This window comes from Orycteropus afer, unplaced genomic scaffold (assembly GCF_000298275.1).
Source record: "Orycteropus afer afer isolate SDZICR_OR568_19922 unplaced genomic scaffold, OryAfe1.0 scaffold00011, whole genome shotgun sequence".
Classification (NCBI taxonomy): domain Eukaryota; kingdom Metazoa; phylum Chordata; class Mammalia; order Tubulidentata; family Orycteropodidae; genus Orycteropus; species Orycteropus afer.
In genome coordinates, this window is record NW_006921598.1 from 18261812 (window position 1) to 18277895 (window position 16084).

General features: G+C 38.1%; 1 protein-coding gene across 1 annotated transcript in view; it reads left to right on the top strand.

Annotated features, from left to right (window-relative positions):
• IBTK (inhibitor of Bruton tyrosine kinase) overlaps positions 1 to 16084 on the top strand; it is a 171931-nt gene that overhangs the window by 117424 nt on the left and 38423 nt on the right. Inside the window, exon 24 of the mRNA XM_042782244.1 lies at positions 373 to 516. Within this exon, the coding sequence (XP_042638178.1) occupies positions 373 to 516 (144 nt within the window). The remainder of the gene's footprint in view (positions 1 to 372; positions 517 to 16084) is intronic.

The following is a 16084-nucleotide window of genomic DNA, read 5'->3' on the forward strand; positions in this document are numbered from 1 at the left end:
CTTCTGTAAATATAGAAATTTACCTCTAATGTGGTTAATGTGGCTATTTTGTAAGAAAAGCCAAAGATCGAAGGCTTGACGTGCAAGACTGTTTTCCACTAGAACAATCTGGTAGTGTATTAGTAGGAGGGTTCATGTGTAGTTATTGCTTCATCACTGATGGTATAAACTGATATTATCGCTTGAAATATGACCATTTTGATGCAGTAATAGCAAAGTACACAAAAGAAATAGAAAGCAATATGATTATCAGTAACCTCCATTAAGCAAAAATTAACCATAATTGATTTAATTTAATTTCTAACAAAAAGATCACTCAGGAATTAAACTTTCTCAGAAGAATGAAACTAATGGATTTAATTTAATTTCTAGCAAAGTGATTTCTCATGGAATCAAACTTTCTCAGAAGCAAAGAAAAATGATTGCAATGACTACCAAAGAAAACAATTCAGGAATGAATAGCTTGGAAACAGTTTTAAAGGCTCCTTCAAAAGCCCCCAAACCAGTGAATGCATGGTATGTTCTTATTGTTATTAAAATAAGCATTGATCTGTTTTTTAACTTTTAAGATGGTTCTTGGCTTCTGTTTTTTCCCCTGTGTTTTTAAAATCTTTTCAAATAATATTTCATGTCTCTTTTTGCTTTTATGTTACAATCTGGAACTTGAGAAATTGTTTGTTTGTTTGTTTGTTTTTGCTTTTAATATCGGATGCCTTGACATGTACAAAGAGTCCTGGTGGCACAGTGATTAAAGAGCTCGACTGCTAACCAAAAGGTCGGCAGTACAGATCTACCAGTTTCTCTGTAGAAGAAAGATGTGGCGGTCTTGCTTCTGAAAAGATTACAGCCTTGGAAACCCTGTGAGGCAGTTGTACTCTGTCCTGTCGGGTTGCTATGAGTTGAAATTGACTTGACAGTAACATGCTTTTTTTTGACATGTACATTATGGTTTTAAAAAACTTTTTGTATTTCGTATGGGCTTAATTTTTTGTGTGTGGTATTTTAATTGGCTTCTATTGCTGGAGTGATTTAAAGGAACCAGTCATATATTTTCATTTATAAGCAATAAAGTATACCACACCATCATGAATATCCTCACGCGGTTATAATCATAACTAAATTGGCATTTATCTAAGCAGTGCTGTTTATTTACTGTTGTATTATATAGTTTTTCTCCATTAGAGTTCACTTATAGTAGTAGAATTAATAGGAATAATTTCCAAGGAGGTTAGATAACAGTATCAAGATAGGCAAAATATGTTGTGCTCCCTTCCCCCATTCCATGCTCCCTTTTCTTTGTAACTTATACTCTCTGTCTATAAATGGATTCTAGAGGAGAAATACATGGATAGTGTGTGGGCAAGGAAGAAATCGGTAGAAATGTGTTTTTTCTCACAAGGATTGGAGAGGATCTTGGAGACTGTCTACCTATTTGTCTATTATTTATCTGCCTACCTGCTTTTCTAACCTAACCTAAACTAATCTGATTGTCTACTCAATAGGTGGAAAAATTCTTCCATTTGTCTAAAACCTAATTATTCTTTTAGGAATTTTTTTTCCAGTGTAAATGTAAATTATTTTATTAAAAAACTCATTTTATTCTGAGTGCTCCCAGTGAGACTAAGGCAAAGCCTATTAGAGCTACTGGTAGGTCTATAACATGGTCAGAGAAGAAGAAAAACAAGAGATAGAAAATTTGAAGAAGAGAAAAGAGAATAAAATTTGAGAAAATAGTTTTAGCAGAATTTTTTAATTTAGTGATATTTTAGAGCACTGCCAATGGGACAGGGAGACCGCATCTTCTGACCTCCTCTACCCCCAGAAGAGGAAAACAGAATCACCATCAGTAGCCCAAGGCCTAGTCCTGCAAGGCCAGACATGCTGCTTCTCTCCAGCCCTTTCACCAAACGTTCCTCCTGCAGCACCCTCCAATTCTCTGCTGGGTTCAATAATTTGCTGCAGTGGCCACATAGATTGTGGGATTTGTTAGGGAAGTACCAGACTACAATTCAAGTTCAGAAATTCACTCAGTGTCTTGCAGCTGGCCATCTCACTCAGCATCTGGCAGTCTTAGTAGCACATTGCTCTGTCAGTAGTGTGTGTCTCTTGTGTCTCTCTCTCTCAGTAGCACGTCTTTCTAAGCCACCAGTCAGAGAGACTCCTTCTGCCTGTAGGAGGGCTCCTTTTGAGCCTGACAGAGTGTCCAAAACCAACCAATCCCAACATCAGAATAGTGCCTAAGGCACTTGACTGCTAACCAGAAGGCTGGCGGTTCAAATCCACTAGCCACTCCTTGGAAAAAAGGTTGGGCAATCCTACTTCTGTAGTGATACTGCCTTGGAAATCCAAGGAGGGGTTGCTATGAGTCAGGGCCGACTCAATGGCACATAACAACAACAACAACGAGGGGGAGAGAGAGAGAGAAAGAACTCCACAGAAGATTGCTTCCTGCCACTCTCAACAGAAATACTCCACATGGATAATTTTAACAATCAGGAGCTACTCAGTTGCTCATGGCAAATTCCATCACGGACTTTACAAAGACTTAAGGCTAGAAAATTTATTACACCTCAGGCCATCCCCTGGCTTTTCTAGCCATTATCTCTCTGATACTTCAAAAACTAACATCCCCTTCACCATCAGTTTAAGAATAACCACACCCATGAAAGCTTGTAAGCCAGGCACTTCATCCCTTTACCTCCCCAATTTTAGTTAGCCAATTTCTAATTTGCCCATCCCTGTCAAACCAGTACTCTGAGAAGACAATCATGTTCTTTTCTCACTGAAGAACCTTCTGTTCTGCTTGGAAACTTTGGCATCTACATCCATAAAAAAGCAAAGTCCAGCCTCGCACAAGCCATCAAATTGCATCAACTTAACACCAGCTTAGTGTCAAACATCTTCCTCTTCATTTGGTCGGGTTCTGGTCAGCTAGTCCTAGCCATCCCAGCTAGGTCATGGATACCAGCTGCCAAGTTTGAGAGTCGCACTTTTCCCTGCACTTCAGACCAGCCAGCACCTTCTCTCACATCCTCAGTCCTCAGGGACTATTTCAGTGCCTGTAGGCTCACAACTCCTTGCATTTTAGACCAGTCAGCCCTTCCTCTCATCCCTAGCCTCCATGGCCTAGGTCAACAAGTACCAAACTCAGTCTGTTTCTTCATCGCTGCTCTTACCCCATTTCCACTCAAGTGAACCCAGGTGGTCACAAGTGAGTAGCATACAAGTGTATGACTCGCTGGCTTCCTTTAACTTTCAATCCTGGAAGGGGTTTCTCTCATGGACCATGACTTTTCTGCCTTTATGCACTCAAAACCTGTTTGCTTGCTCAAAATTCAAAAAAGCCAAGCAGTCTTTTTTTTTTTTTTTTTTTTTCCTGGTAGGTCCTGTCTTCAATTACAGATCTTCTGTTCCTTCAGTAGTTCTGGTTGGGGCTCAGGTTTTCTACCGAAGGCCCCTATAATGTACACACAGGGTTTGAAACAGAAACCTGTGTTTCTTCTGGACAAATTCTGTTTCCCCTTTTAACATATCCAATTAAGTATCAACTGAAGGAGGACTTACATGCTGTCTGTTATCCACACCCCATAATCATTTCTAATGTACAAGCAGGTAAGAGAACATTCAATACCCATAGTACGTTCAGATAAACACATAATCCAAAACACATAATCCTTTGTAAGACATTCCAAGTTCATCTCTTCACCTTGATTACCTTCCTATTCTTTTTTTTAATGCATTTTACTGAAATATAATTTATGTACAGTGAAATACAGAAAACTAAAGTGACAGGGGTCAATGCATTTTTTGCAGTGTTCCCTCCCATCCTCCGCTTCCCACCAACAAAGAAAGTTTCCCTCCATATATAAACCTTTCCTTGACCTTCCACAACAATCCACTAATACTATATTTGCCCTTCTGTGATTGACTTATTCGCTTAGCACATTGTCCTCCAGGTTCATCCATATATGTGGTGTTTTGCAGACTCTAAATTATTCTTTAGTGGTGCATAGCATTCCATTATGTGTATGTACCATAGTTTGGTCATCCACTCTTCCACTGTAAATCTTAGAGATAAGTCCCTTGCCAGATACGTAATTATCGGCAAATATGAGTTTGTTGCTGTCATTTTTGTTATGTGCTTTTTCATGGTGTTGATTTCTTTGTTCCATATAATTTTCTATGCTGAGCTCATTTTGTTTATGAATCGTGTTATCACTTCCTTCATTGCTATTGTTTTAGTATTTGCTGAATATTTACGATGATCCTCTTTTTTGATGTGAAGATTTATCATTTTTATTTGAGGTTATCCTGTGATTTATAGTTTTCTTCACAAGTTTAGAACAGTCTGTTCTAGTAGTTGTTTTGACTTCCCTACCATCTAGAAGTTCTGTAACAACAACAGTTTTTTCCCTCCTTTTGGTTTGTAGTTGTCCTCATTTGTCAGTTGATGTCTCTGGTTCCCTGTTTACATTCTTGTAGGCTTAGTTACTTTGGATACTTCCATAGCTGGGTTGGTTTTTGGGTTATATCATCATATGTGTTAATGATTAGTTGTTGTTGGCTGTTGTTGCTTCTCTGTCCAAAAGGGCTCCCTTTAGCATCTCTTGTAAGGTTGGTCTGGTTTTAACAAATTCCCTTAATTTCTGCTTATCTGGAAATGTCCTAACCATCATATTTGAGGGACAGTTTTGCTGGGCACATAATTGTTGGTTGGAAATTTTTCTTTCAGTGTTTTATATATACCATCCCATTGTCTTCTAACCTGCATGGTTTCTGCCAAAAAAAACAAGCTTAGTCTTATCGGTTGCCCCTTGTAGGTAACTTTTCGGTTTTCCCATGTTGCTCTCATGATTCTTTCTTTGTCTTTGGTTTTGGTGAGTTTGATGATGATATATCTGGGTGATATTCTTTTGGGGTCTATCCTGTTTAAGGTTCTTTGGACTTCCTGAATGGATATATTCTCATCTCTCATCATACCAGGAAAATTCTCTTCCAACAAACCTTTGACAATTTTCTCCGTGGTTTTACTTGTCTCTTCTTGATCTGGAATTCCAATTACACATAGGTTATTCCTTTTGATGCTATTCCACATGAACCTTAGGCTTTCTTCATTTTGTTTCGATCTTTTTTCTGATTTATCCCTTTCCAAAGAAGTGTTCAGGTATTTGTTGTCAATCTCCCTAATTCTGTCTTCCATTGATTCAGTTCTGCTCCTTTGTCCATTGAATGTCTTATCTATTTTGGAAAATTTAGTATTAATCTTCTGGATTTCTCTGTGTAGATTTTGTATCATTTCTAATTTTTCATTTATTTTATCATTTTGTTCTTGTATTGTCTTTTGAAATTGTTCTAGGGTTTTCTCTGTGTTTTCCTTGATCTGCCTCTTAATTCATTGAAGATAACTAAATATAATTCTTTTGAATTCCTTATCAGAGAGTTCTAATGCTGCATTTTCCTCAGGGATGTGTTTTGGGTCTGTATCCTGGTCCCTTGTTTCTCCTGCTTTATCTTGCTGCTTTGTGTGGACTGTGATGTTCTGTTGTCTCTGAGGCATTATGATGTTTTTGTGTTTATATTTAATTGGTGATTGTATGTTGGAGTGACCTGCTCACAATTTTCATTTTCTTTGTTTTGTTTGTATATTGTCTATGCAAGCAGGGTACTGTGCCCCTCTTTTCACTAGTTGACAGCACTTACATACTCACCACCTGTCTCCTTCCTGTTGTCAGCCTCTTGTATGTTCCTGCTGACCTTGGCAAACAGAGCCTATTCTTAGGTCCCTGGAATCCAAATGAGAATGCTATCACTTTAAAATCCAAAATGGTTGCCACTTGTAAAGATTCCAAATGGCTGTGCCCTCGGTCACTTTAAATATCCAAAATGTCCGCCACTTGTAAACATTGAAAGTGGCTGTGCCCTTGGTCACTTTAAATATCCAAAATGACTGCCAGTTGTAAATATTCAAAATGGCTGCACTCTCGGTCACTTTAAATGTCCAAAATGGCCACCGCTTGTAAACATGCAAAACGGGTGTGTCCTTGGTCACTTTAAATATCCCAAATGGCTTCCACATGTAAACAATCAAAATGGCTGTGTCCTCTGGACAGCGGAAGGTCAACAGCTCAAGTTGTCTCCCTCCTTGCTATTTCCCTTCCTAGTTGTAGGCCACCAGCGCAGTCACACCTGTAGCCCTTGGTTAGCAGGGTTGATCTTTAGGTCAATTCTCAGGTCCCAGCACCACTTGGAAATCTTCAGGCTGTTGGTCCGGTCAGAGTAGCTGACAGTCTGCAGCTCTGACCATCTCTATATTCACTGTTTTTATTCAGGTGTTTCCACTAGTTGGTGCCTAATCAACTTATGTATAGTTCCTTTCAAAGCTCAGGGCTCCAGAATTATCTTCTGTATCTCTGTCAACTGGTTTTTCTTTTCTTTGTTGAAGAGAATCTGTGTCACTTGTCTGCCTATTCCTCCATCTTGCTGGAAGTCTCCCCTATTTTATGTAAATGGCCTTGGGCTTTTGGCTGGGTGTAACTAAAAGCCCTACCCTTTGGATCAATTATCTCCTTTAATAGGTAACACCAACCAAAGTAACCATCTAAGAATCCAAAGTTTCACTTCCTAGGCCCCTTTCTTCTTTCTTTTACAAAGTCCCATGCTTCTGTGAGTCTGGAGTCACTGCAACAAATCCCACTGCTTCTGACACCAACTGCCAAAGGGGCAAGGAGGCCACAACTTCTGATCTCCTTTAACCCCACAAGAGGAAGACAGAATCACCATCAGTAGCCCAAGGCCTATTCTTGTGAGGCCAAACATGCTGCATCTCTCCAGACTTTTCACCAACCGTTCATCCTGCAGCACCCTCCAATTCTCTGCTAGGTTCAATAATTCACTGCAGTGGCCACACAGAACTCACAGATTATGGGGTTTATTAGGGAAGTACCAGACTACAATTCAAGTTCAGAAATGCACTCAGTCTTTTGTAGCCAGCCATCTCACTCAGCAGCTGGCAGTCTTAGTAGCATATTGCTCTCTCAGCAGTGCATGTCTCTTGTATCTCTCTCCCTCAGCAGCTTGTGTCTCTCATGTCTCTCAGGAGCTTGTTTCTCTCAGCAGCACGTCTTTGTAAGCCACAAGTCAGAGAGACTCCTTCTGTCTCTAAGAGGTCTCCTTTTGAGCCTGGCAGAGTGGCCAAACCAACCAATCCCTTCATCAGAATTCTATACACCTGAGAGAGAGCAAACTTCCCAGAAGATTACTTTGTGCCACTCTCAACAGAAATTACCCCATGTGTATAACAATCAGGAGCTACTCAGTTGCTCATGGCAAATTCCACCATGGAGTTTACAAAGATTTATGGCAGCTAGAAAAGCGTAGCAGGTAATTTACTACACTTCAAGCACCTTTTACATGCAAGACACTGTGCTAGTTTATAAATCAATAGAACACGATATTGTTTATTCACTGCCCTTGTAGAGTTTATGGTATAGCTGTTGCAACACTGACATGTATTTTTGCTAAATAAAAGCATAGAGAAGACTCCCCCCCCCAAAAAAAAGTGCTTATATCAGGTCTCGAGATACTAAATATATTGCAGGCTTAGAGAATTAATTGAATGTATGAGGAAGCTTTGGAGGTTTAGTAGTATAATTGTAGCTATGCCACCCAACAGTTTCTTTATTTAAAACCAAAAAGTTAACAACTAAAAGAAGGGAGAAAACTTATTGATCACTCAAATTAAGGAGTCTAACTAATGGACACGTTACTGAATTTATAAGTTTAGAATCTTATTAAAACATAGGAGTTCTTTCACTTCAACCTCAATTATTTATTTTACTTTTTAAAAAGTAAAATTAAAGCATGAACATCCAGGTTAAAAAATCAAATAGCATGATAATACTCCAAGATTTCTAATAGCAGATGATAATCTGTGACCCCAAGCTTTCTCTTTTGACTGGTTAATTAAGATTCACAAGAGACCCATGGTGAATATCGTTATATTTCCTTTATTTTACAATTTTCTATTTTTTTTTCTTTATCTAAATCCCTCAATTTTTCCCTTGCTGCCTATGTACTCATCACTGATTTTCTCCCCTAAACTCTCCAACCTAGCATAAAATTCTTTCCAATAATGATGAAACGTATCAGGTAATCTGTCAGTTTCATTTATTTTCTTGGAGGCATCTTCCCATGAAGCCCTGCATTCTGTGGTCTGAATTTGCTCTTCTCTAGCCTTGTTAAGTATCTGTCAACTTGGGACATTCTTTAATTGTCATATTTGGAGTTTACATTGTACCTGTGTTTGATCCCTAGTCGTCTAGATCCTGTGTTGTTGTTGTTTTTATTTTTATTTCTTGGTTTGCTCCTTGTTTTAATGCACTACAACCTCTGGTAGTTTTCTGTTAAAGGATGTATGTTGTTGTTGTTATGTGCCGTCGAGTCGGACCTGACTCATGGTGACCCCTCCTTGGGTTGCCGAGGCAGTGTCACTATGGAAATAGATTGCCCAACCTTCCTTCCGAGGATTTATAGGACATACATTTTTGGAGATACTATAAATATTTTTATTTTCTCCTTCACTCTTGACTGTTGGAACAAGATTCTAAGTTGTATACCATTTGGAGCATTTACTCCTTTTTTTGGCTTCTGTCATTGCTGTTGTAAAGTCTGATGCCATTCTGATTCCCAATTCTTTATATGCTACCTGTTTTCTTCCTCCCCCTTTTTACTAGAAGTTTTTAGGGTCTTTTCTTATTCCCAGTGTTCTGAAATTTCACAATAATATGCCTTGATGTACTGTTGGGTACTTGGTGGACCCTTTCAATAGGAAAAATTCATCTTTAGGTTCTAGGAACCTCTTATGTGTTATTAGTTTGATACTTTCCTTCTCATTGTTTTTTCTAGAGTTCACATTAGTCAAATACAGGTCCTCACGGACTGCCTTTCTAAATTTCTTACTTTTTCTATTGTCTACCTATTTATCTTCCTATTCTACTTTTTTGAACAATCCCTGACTTTATCTTACAGTCTTTGTACTGAATGTTTTATTTGGTGGCATAGTGCCTAACACATTTGACTGCTAACCAGAAGGCTGGCAGTTTAAACCAACTGGTGGGAATGCTGAAATTATGTAAGAAATTGTGGCATGATGCACCCATGCATATACTGCACATACCTTGTTACATTTCCCGAAATGAATTTTGGCTTCATTCACCCTCATTCAGTCATCTGAAAATGTTACTTTTGATCATATATGTATAAGAAAGGTAATAAGCCATGGTCAAGAAGTCATAGATCAAGTTTGGTACTAATCCCCGGTAATTGGAAAATAAACGCTAGAAATTATGTGTTTGTTCTGGGCAGTTCATGGCTAGCCCTGAGAGTGGTGGAGTTCTTGTAGCTGATCTATGCCCAGGTATGTCACACTAGGATCAATTAGAGGGCTGTGCACAGGCTGCCACAGCTTGAGTACATGTTAGTTCTGCACTGGGGCTGTTGTCTGCATACACCTAGGTCCTAGAGTGCTAGCCCCATGTGTGGCAGGACAGTGTGTGTGTATGTACTGCTCAGGCCCTACAGTGTCCCTGGGCAACCAGTCAGACCCATCTCATCCAAGTAAGGGATGCATGATCCTTTGCACGTACGGCTCTCGTGCCCACCCTGTAACATCCATGCAAATGAGAGATTCAGATGGCCAGTTGGCCAGTGAACTGCAATGTACATGGCTGCAGTGCGCTAGGCTCACCCACCTGTGTGGCCTATCTGGCAACTGGGGTGCAAAGACCTGTGCTTCCCCAGGGCTGTGGCCAGCTGTCCTGGTAAGGACTCTTTCCAGATTGGATAAAGTGATTTCTTCCTATGTTGGACAAAGCAGTTTACAGAGCAAGGAAAGAATCCTGTTGGGATAGGGGCTGCTTTAGAAACTCAGGGGTAATGTGGTGAAAGTCTGCTGTTGGAACTCAACCTCAATGTCAACAGGTACCAAGATAAAGACTTAACATTAAAAAAAAAAAAAAAAAGAAATGGAAGTCATCAACATGTTATAAAATATTGGTATATATAGCTTATTTCTGAAAATAATGCACAGGGCTTTGTATTGTATGCAAAAATGATATGATGTATTATTTGAGTCAAAATATGGTAAATGGATAAATTGTAGTGTTTGTGGAGTACTACACATTTATGAAAAAGAATGAATTAGGAATATTGGCAACAATGTATCTCACTAATATAATATTGAACAAAAGAAGCCATTCAGCCAAAAAAAAAAAGATTATGATTTCATTTATATACAGTTAACAATAGGCCTTACTTTATATTCTTGTTTTACATATTTTTCACTGTTTGTATTTTATTTATTTTTTGTTTTGTTTTTAAGTTGTGATTGGAAGCTCTTTATATCTGTGTGGAAAAGTTATTGTTATGGTGAGGATTTTCACTAGTCTGTTTACATACTCAGTTATCTAGTCTTTATGACTCCTACTATAGTTATACTCCTGCTAGTTGCAGTTGTGTGTGGCAATGAAAAGTATTAAAAATAACTGGTCCTCTTATTAGAATGAAGTTCTGACTAGCTGAATTTGAAATCTAATGTGAAAATGACAAGCATATGTGGGAGCTGACCAAATTTTTGTTATCAGATGTTTTACATGGCGAAATAATAATACATTTCTCACCAATTATCTTCAGTAGAGGAATATACAGTCTTTGTGGGCTGGCTTGATGGGTGAGTATGAATTCTTCTGAATTCAATTTAGGGGCTGCTATTGTTAGTTGCCAATGAGTCAGTGTCAACTTATAGCAACCCCATTTACAACAGAAAGAAACTGCCCAGTCCTGTGCCATTATCATATCATTGCTATGCTTGAGCCCATTGTTGCAGCCACTGTGTCGTCTTGTTAAGGGTCTTCCTCTTTCTTGATGATCATCTACTTTACCAAGCATTATGTCCTTCTCCAGCAACTAGTTCTTTCTGATAACATGACCAAAGTACAAGAGGCGAAGTCTTGCCATCCTCTCTTCTAAGCAGCATTCTGGCTCTACTTCCTCCAAAAGTGAAAAAAAAAAAAAAAAAAAAAAGAAAGAAAGAAAGGGTAACCATGTATTTACCATTTTTAAATTAAATGATTAATTTCTGTATGTTCTGCTGTTGTTAGGTGCTGTCAAGTTGGCTCTGACTCATAGTGACCCTACGTACTACAGAACAAAACACTGCCTGGTCCTGTGCCAGCCTTAATTTCTATATAATACAAAGTAATTTTGATGCTTTAACTTTTAGAGCAGGAAATTGTATTCACTAAAGCAAAAAATTTCAGAGCTGCATTAGGTGAGGAACAAAATCCTGGTTAATTTTCTATGGATTTAAATCTATAAATTCTTCTTCATAAAGTTTCTCTGGTTGCTAAGATGGCAAATAGCAGGAACTTAAGAGTTAAGACAGTAAAATTAGGGGAAATCAGACACTTAAAAATTACGGCATGAGCAATGGAAAGGACACTAGAAGTAATTTAAAGAAATGTGAATTATATATTTTATCAGTAACCACTGAACATAATTAATGATCATGTGAATTTTAAGAAATTTTGTAAGCACTTTTACCTACCTATGTTTATTCTTAAGAAGATGCTATCCTAATTTTTGAAAAATAACTTTTTAGGGTGTATATTATTCACCAAATCGCAGAATCCTAAAAGTAGGTAAATTTGTACAAATTAAGTAAATCTGACAAGTTAGTGCTTTTCATTTACATAGCTGTGATGTTTCTGTATTTAGGGCAATGAGTTACTTCTAGGGAGCATTCGCCGTATTTTCTGGCGAGAATATTTGCCAGAAGAATGCTCCTGCTTAAGGAGCAGTACATTGTACTGTACACCATACTTACCTTGTTTGCTAATAGAACCCTTCAGATATGTGTGTTTGGTGGGAGGAGGGGTTAGTAAAGAAATGTTGAGTGATTCTTTTGTTACAGATATTTAATTTTTGTTCTTTGTTTTTGTGGGAATTTTTTTTTTTTTTAATTTGGGTGAAAGTTTACAGAGAAAATTCACTTTCCATATAGCAGTTCACATACATTTGACATTGACTACAATTTACCCCATTGCAATAGCTCCCTGCCGGATAGTTACCTCTTCCCTCTGTCCATCACTCTATGCACTCCTGTCTGCTGAGCTGTCTCCCTGTGCATAAACAGCTCTTCTTTCTCCCATAATTGTTCTCTCCAAGGAGTCTATCTACCTCAGGTAAATGTTCAATTCATATGCCTGTCTTTTGTTTGGCTGGAAGCCACAGGTATGGGTTCAATTCCAGACTTAAAGGGCAGCTAGGGGCCATAATCTCAGTGGTTCCACCAGGCTCTATCAGACCAGCAAACCTGGTCCTGTGGGAAATTTTTATGATAAAATTTCAATCAGGCTAATTTATTTTGAAAAAAAACAAAACAAAACATTTTTAACGTGAGTACCTTACTAGGTCATGTTTCTGACACAAATTTATAAAGATTATTTCTCTCATGATTTAGCATAGTAGCAGGATACCAGATCAACATACAAAAATCAGTTGGATTCCTGTACACTAGCAAAGAGATTGCTGAAAAAGAAATAAGGAAATCATTACCATTTACAATAGCTACCAAAAAAATTAAAATACTTGGGAATAAAGCTTTCTAGGGACACAAAAGACCTGTGCAAAGAAAACTATAAAAAACTACTTCAAGAAAGCATAAGAGATCTACGTAAATGGAAGAACATCCCATGCTCATGGATAGGAAGATAGAACAGTGTGAAAATGTCAGTTTTACCCAAAGCAATCTATACATTCAGTGCAATTGCAATCTAGAGCCCATCAACATTCTTTAAGAATATGGAAAAACCCATCACTAACTTTATATGGAAAGGAAAGAGACCTCAGATAAGCAAAGCACTATTGAAAAAGAAGAACAAAGTAGGAGGTCCCACACTGCTGGATCTCAAAACCTGCTATACAGCCACAGTAGTCAAAATCGCCTGGTATTGGTACAACGACAGACACATAGACCAATGGAATAGAAATAAGAACCCAGAAATAGATCCATCAACCTATGGTCAGCTGCTCTTTGACAAAGTACTGAAATGTTGTCTGTTTAACAAATGGTGCTGGCAAAACTGGATATCCTTTGCAGAAAAATCAAACAAGATGTTTACCTCACACTATACACAAAAACTGACTCCACATTGATCAAAGACTTAAATGTGAAATGTAAAACTATGAAGTTCCTGAAGGAAAAACTAGGGGTAAGTTTAGGGGCCCTAATATATGACATAAATAGACTATCAAGAATAAACCAAAATGTACAAACAGCAGAAGATAAACTAGATGAATGGGACCTTCTAAAAATTAAATTTTTATGTGCTTCCAAAGACTTCGCCAAAAGAGTCAAAAGAGAACCTACAGATTGGGAAAAAAAAATATACAGTGACATATCTGACAAGGGACTTATCTCTAAAATTTATTAAAAAACTCCAACTCCTCAACAGCAAAAAGACAATCCAATTAAAAAATGGGCAGAAGACATGAATAGACCCTTCACCAAGGAGGATATTCAGGTGGCCAACAAACACATGAAGAAATGCTCACCATCATTAGCCATTGGAGAGATGCAAATCAAAACAACAGTGACATATCATGTTGCCCCAGCACTAGTAGCAGAGTTCAGAAAGACAGAAAATAACAAATGCTGGCGAGGATGTGGAGAGATTGTGATTCTCCTACACTGCTGGTGGAACTGTCAAATGATAGAACCACTGTGGAAAGCAGTGTGGTGATTCCTTAAAAAGTTGGAATTAGAAATACCATCTGACCCAGCCATTCCATCACTAGGAATGTATCCTAAAGAAGTGAGAGCCAACTTGTTTTGGCTGAAGATACTGAGCTTCTCCATTCCCTCTTGCCACACATGTAGTCAGTCTGATTCCTGTGTACTCTGTCTGGTGAATTTCATGTGTATAGTCGCCATTTATGTTGTTGATAAAAGGTATTTGCAATGAAGAAACTGCTAGTCTTGCAAAATTTTATTATGCAATCCTCAGTGTTATTTCTGTCACCAAGGCCATATTTTCCAACTACTGGTGATTCTTCTTTTTTTTCTAACTTTTGCATTCTAATCACCAGTGATTATTAACACATCTTGGTTGCATGTTTGGTGAATTTCAGACTGCAGAAATTGGTATAAATCTTCAATTTCCTCATTTTTTTTTTGCTTTGGTGGTTGGTGCATAAATTTGAATAATAGTAGTATCAACTCGTCTTCCTTGTAGGCATATGGATATTATCTCCTATCACTGATGGCATCATACCTCAGGATAGATCTTGATTCATTCTTTTTGATGATGAATGCCATGCCATTTCTCTTCAATCTCTCATTCCCAGAATAGTAGATTATATGATTATCTGATTCACAGTGGCCAAAACCAGTCCATTTCAGCTCACTAATGCCTAGGATATCAATCTTTATGCATTTCATTTCATTTTTGACAACTTCCAATTTTCCTAGGTTCATAGTTTGTATATTCCATGTTCCAATTATTAATTCCAATTATTAATGGATGTTTGCAGCTGTTTCTTCTCATCTTGAGATGTCCCGCATCAGCAAATGGACGTACCAAAAGCTTTACTCTATCCACATCATTAAGGTTGGCTGTTGCATTTTGAGTGCCTTCTGACCAGAGGAGCTCATTTTCCAGTACTATATCAGACAGTGAGTGTTTCAGGGCTGGCTATTCATAAAGTTTTCCAGTAATATATCAGACAGTGTCTCACTGCTATTTATAAGGTTTCTATCTGCCAGTTCTTTGAGAAGTGGATAGCTTCTTCCTTCTTCCAAGTGTTGTTTAATCTTGAAGCTCCACTTAAACCTGTTCACCATGAGTGACCCTGCTGGCATTTGAAACACCAGTGACATAGCCTCCAGCCTCACAGCAACACACAAGCCACCACAGTACAACAAAGTGACAGACAAGTTTGTCTCTCTTAGCTGTTCCAAACCACTCCTCTCATTTCCTGGTCTCCCGCAACCACTCCCAGCTCACTTCTAGGCCTCCCCCAGCTGCTGCAGCAACTGTCTGCCATGCCCAGCTTGCTTCCTGGCTTGCCCTGGCCGCTCCTCCACCAGCGTGCCGTGCCCAGCTCACTTTTTTTTTGCTACTCTTTCTCTAATTGTGTGAGCTCAGATAGCTTAGTTGGTAGAGAATCAGACATTTGATCTGATGTTCTAGGGCTCAAGTCCCTGTTTGGGCACAACAGTCATCCTTGCATACATGGTATGAATCCCACTTGTTCATGATGTATTATTTTTTTGATATGTTGTTGGAGTCTATTGGTTAGAATTTTATGGAATGTTTTTCATCTATACCCATAAGGGATATTGGTGTGTAATTTTCCTTTCTAGTGGTGTCTTTGCCTTGTTTTGGTATCAGAGTTATGCTTGCTTCATGAAATGAATCTGAGAGGTGGATTCCATCCTTTTCTATATTCTAGAATAGTTTGAGTAGGATTGGTATCAGCTTTTCTCTAAATGATTGGTAGAATTCTCTAGTGAAGCCATCTGGGTCAGGACTTCTTTTAGTTGTTAACTTTTTTTTATGATCTGTTCTTCTTTTGTTATGGGTCTGTTCAAGTTTTCTACCTCAGTCTTTATTAGTTTAGGTAAGTAGTGTGTTTCTAGAAATCTGTCCATTTCTTCTACATTTTCAAATTTCCTGGGGTACAGATCTTCATAATATCCTCATATTATTATTTTCATTTCTGTTGGTTCTGTTGTACTTCACCTCTTTCAGTTCTTATTTCATCTTCTTCTTTTCCTTCATTAAGTTTGCTGGTGGTTTGTTGATTTTATTAATCTTTTCAAAGATCCAACTTCTACTCCTCTTGATTTTTTTTTTTTAATTATCTTTCTGTTTTCTGTTTCATTTACTTCTGTTCAAGTCTATTATTTCTTTTCTTGTGACTGTAGGCTTTTTTTTTTTTTTTTTTGCTGCTCTTTTCTAATTGTTGGAGATGTTGGGTTCAGGTGTTGATTTTGGCTCTTCTTTTTTAATGAATGCCTCTGTTG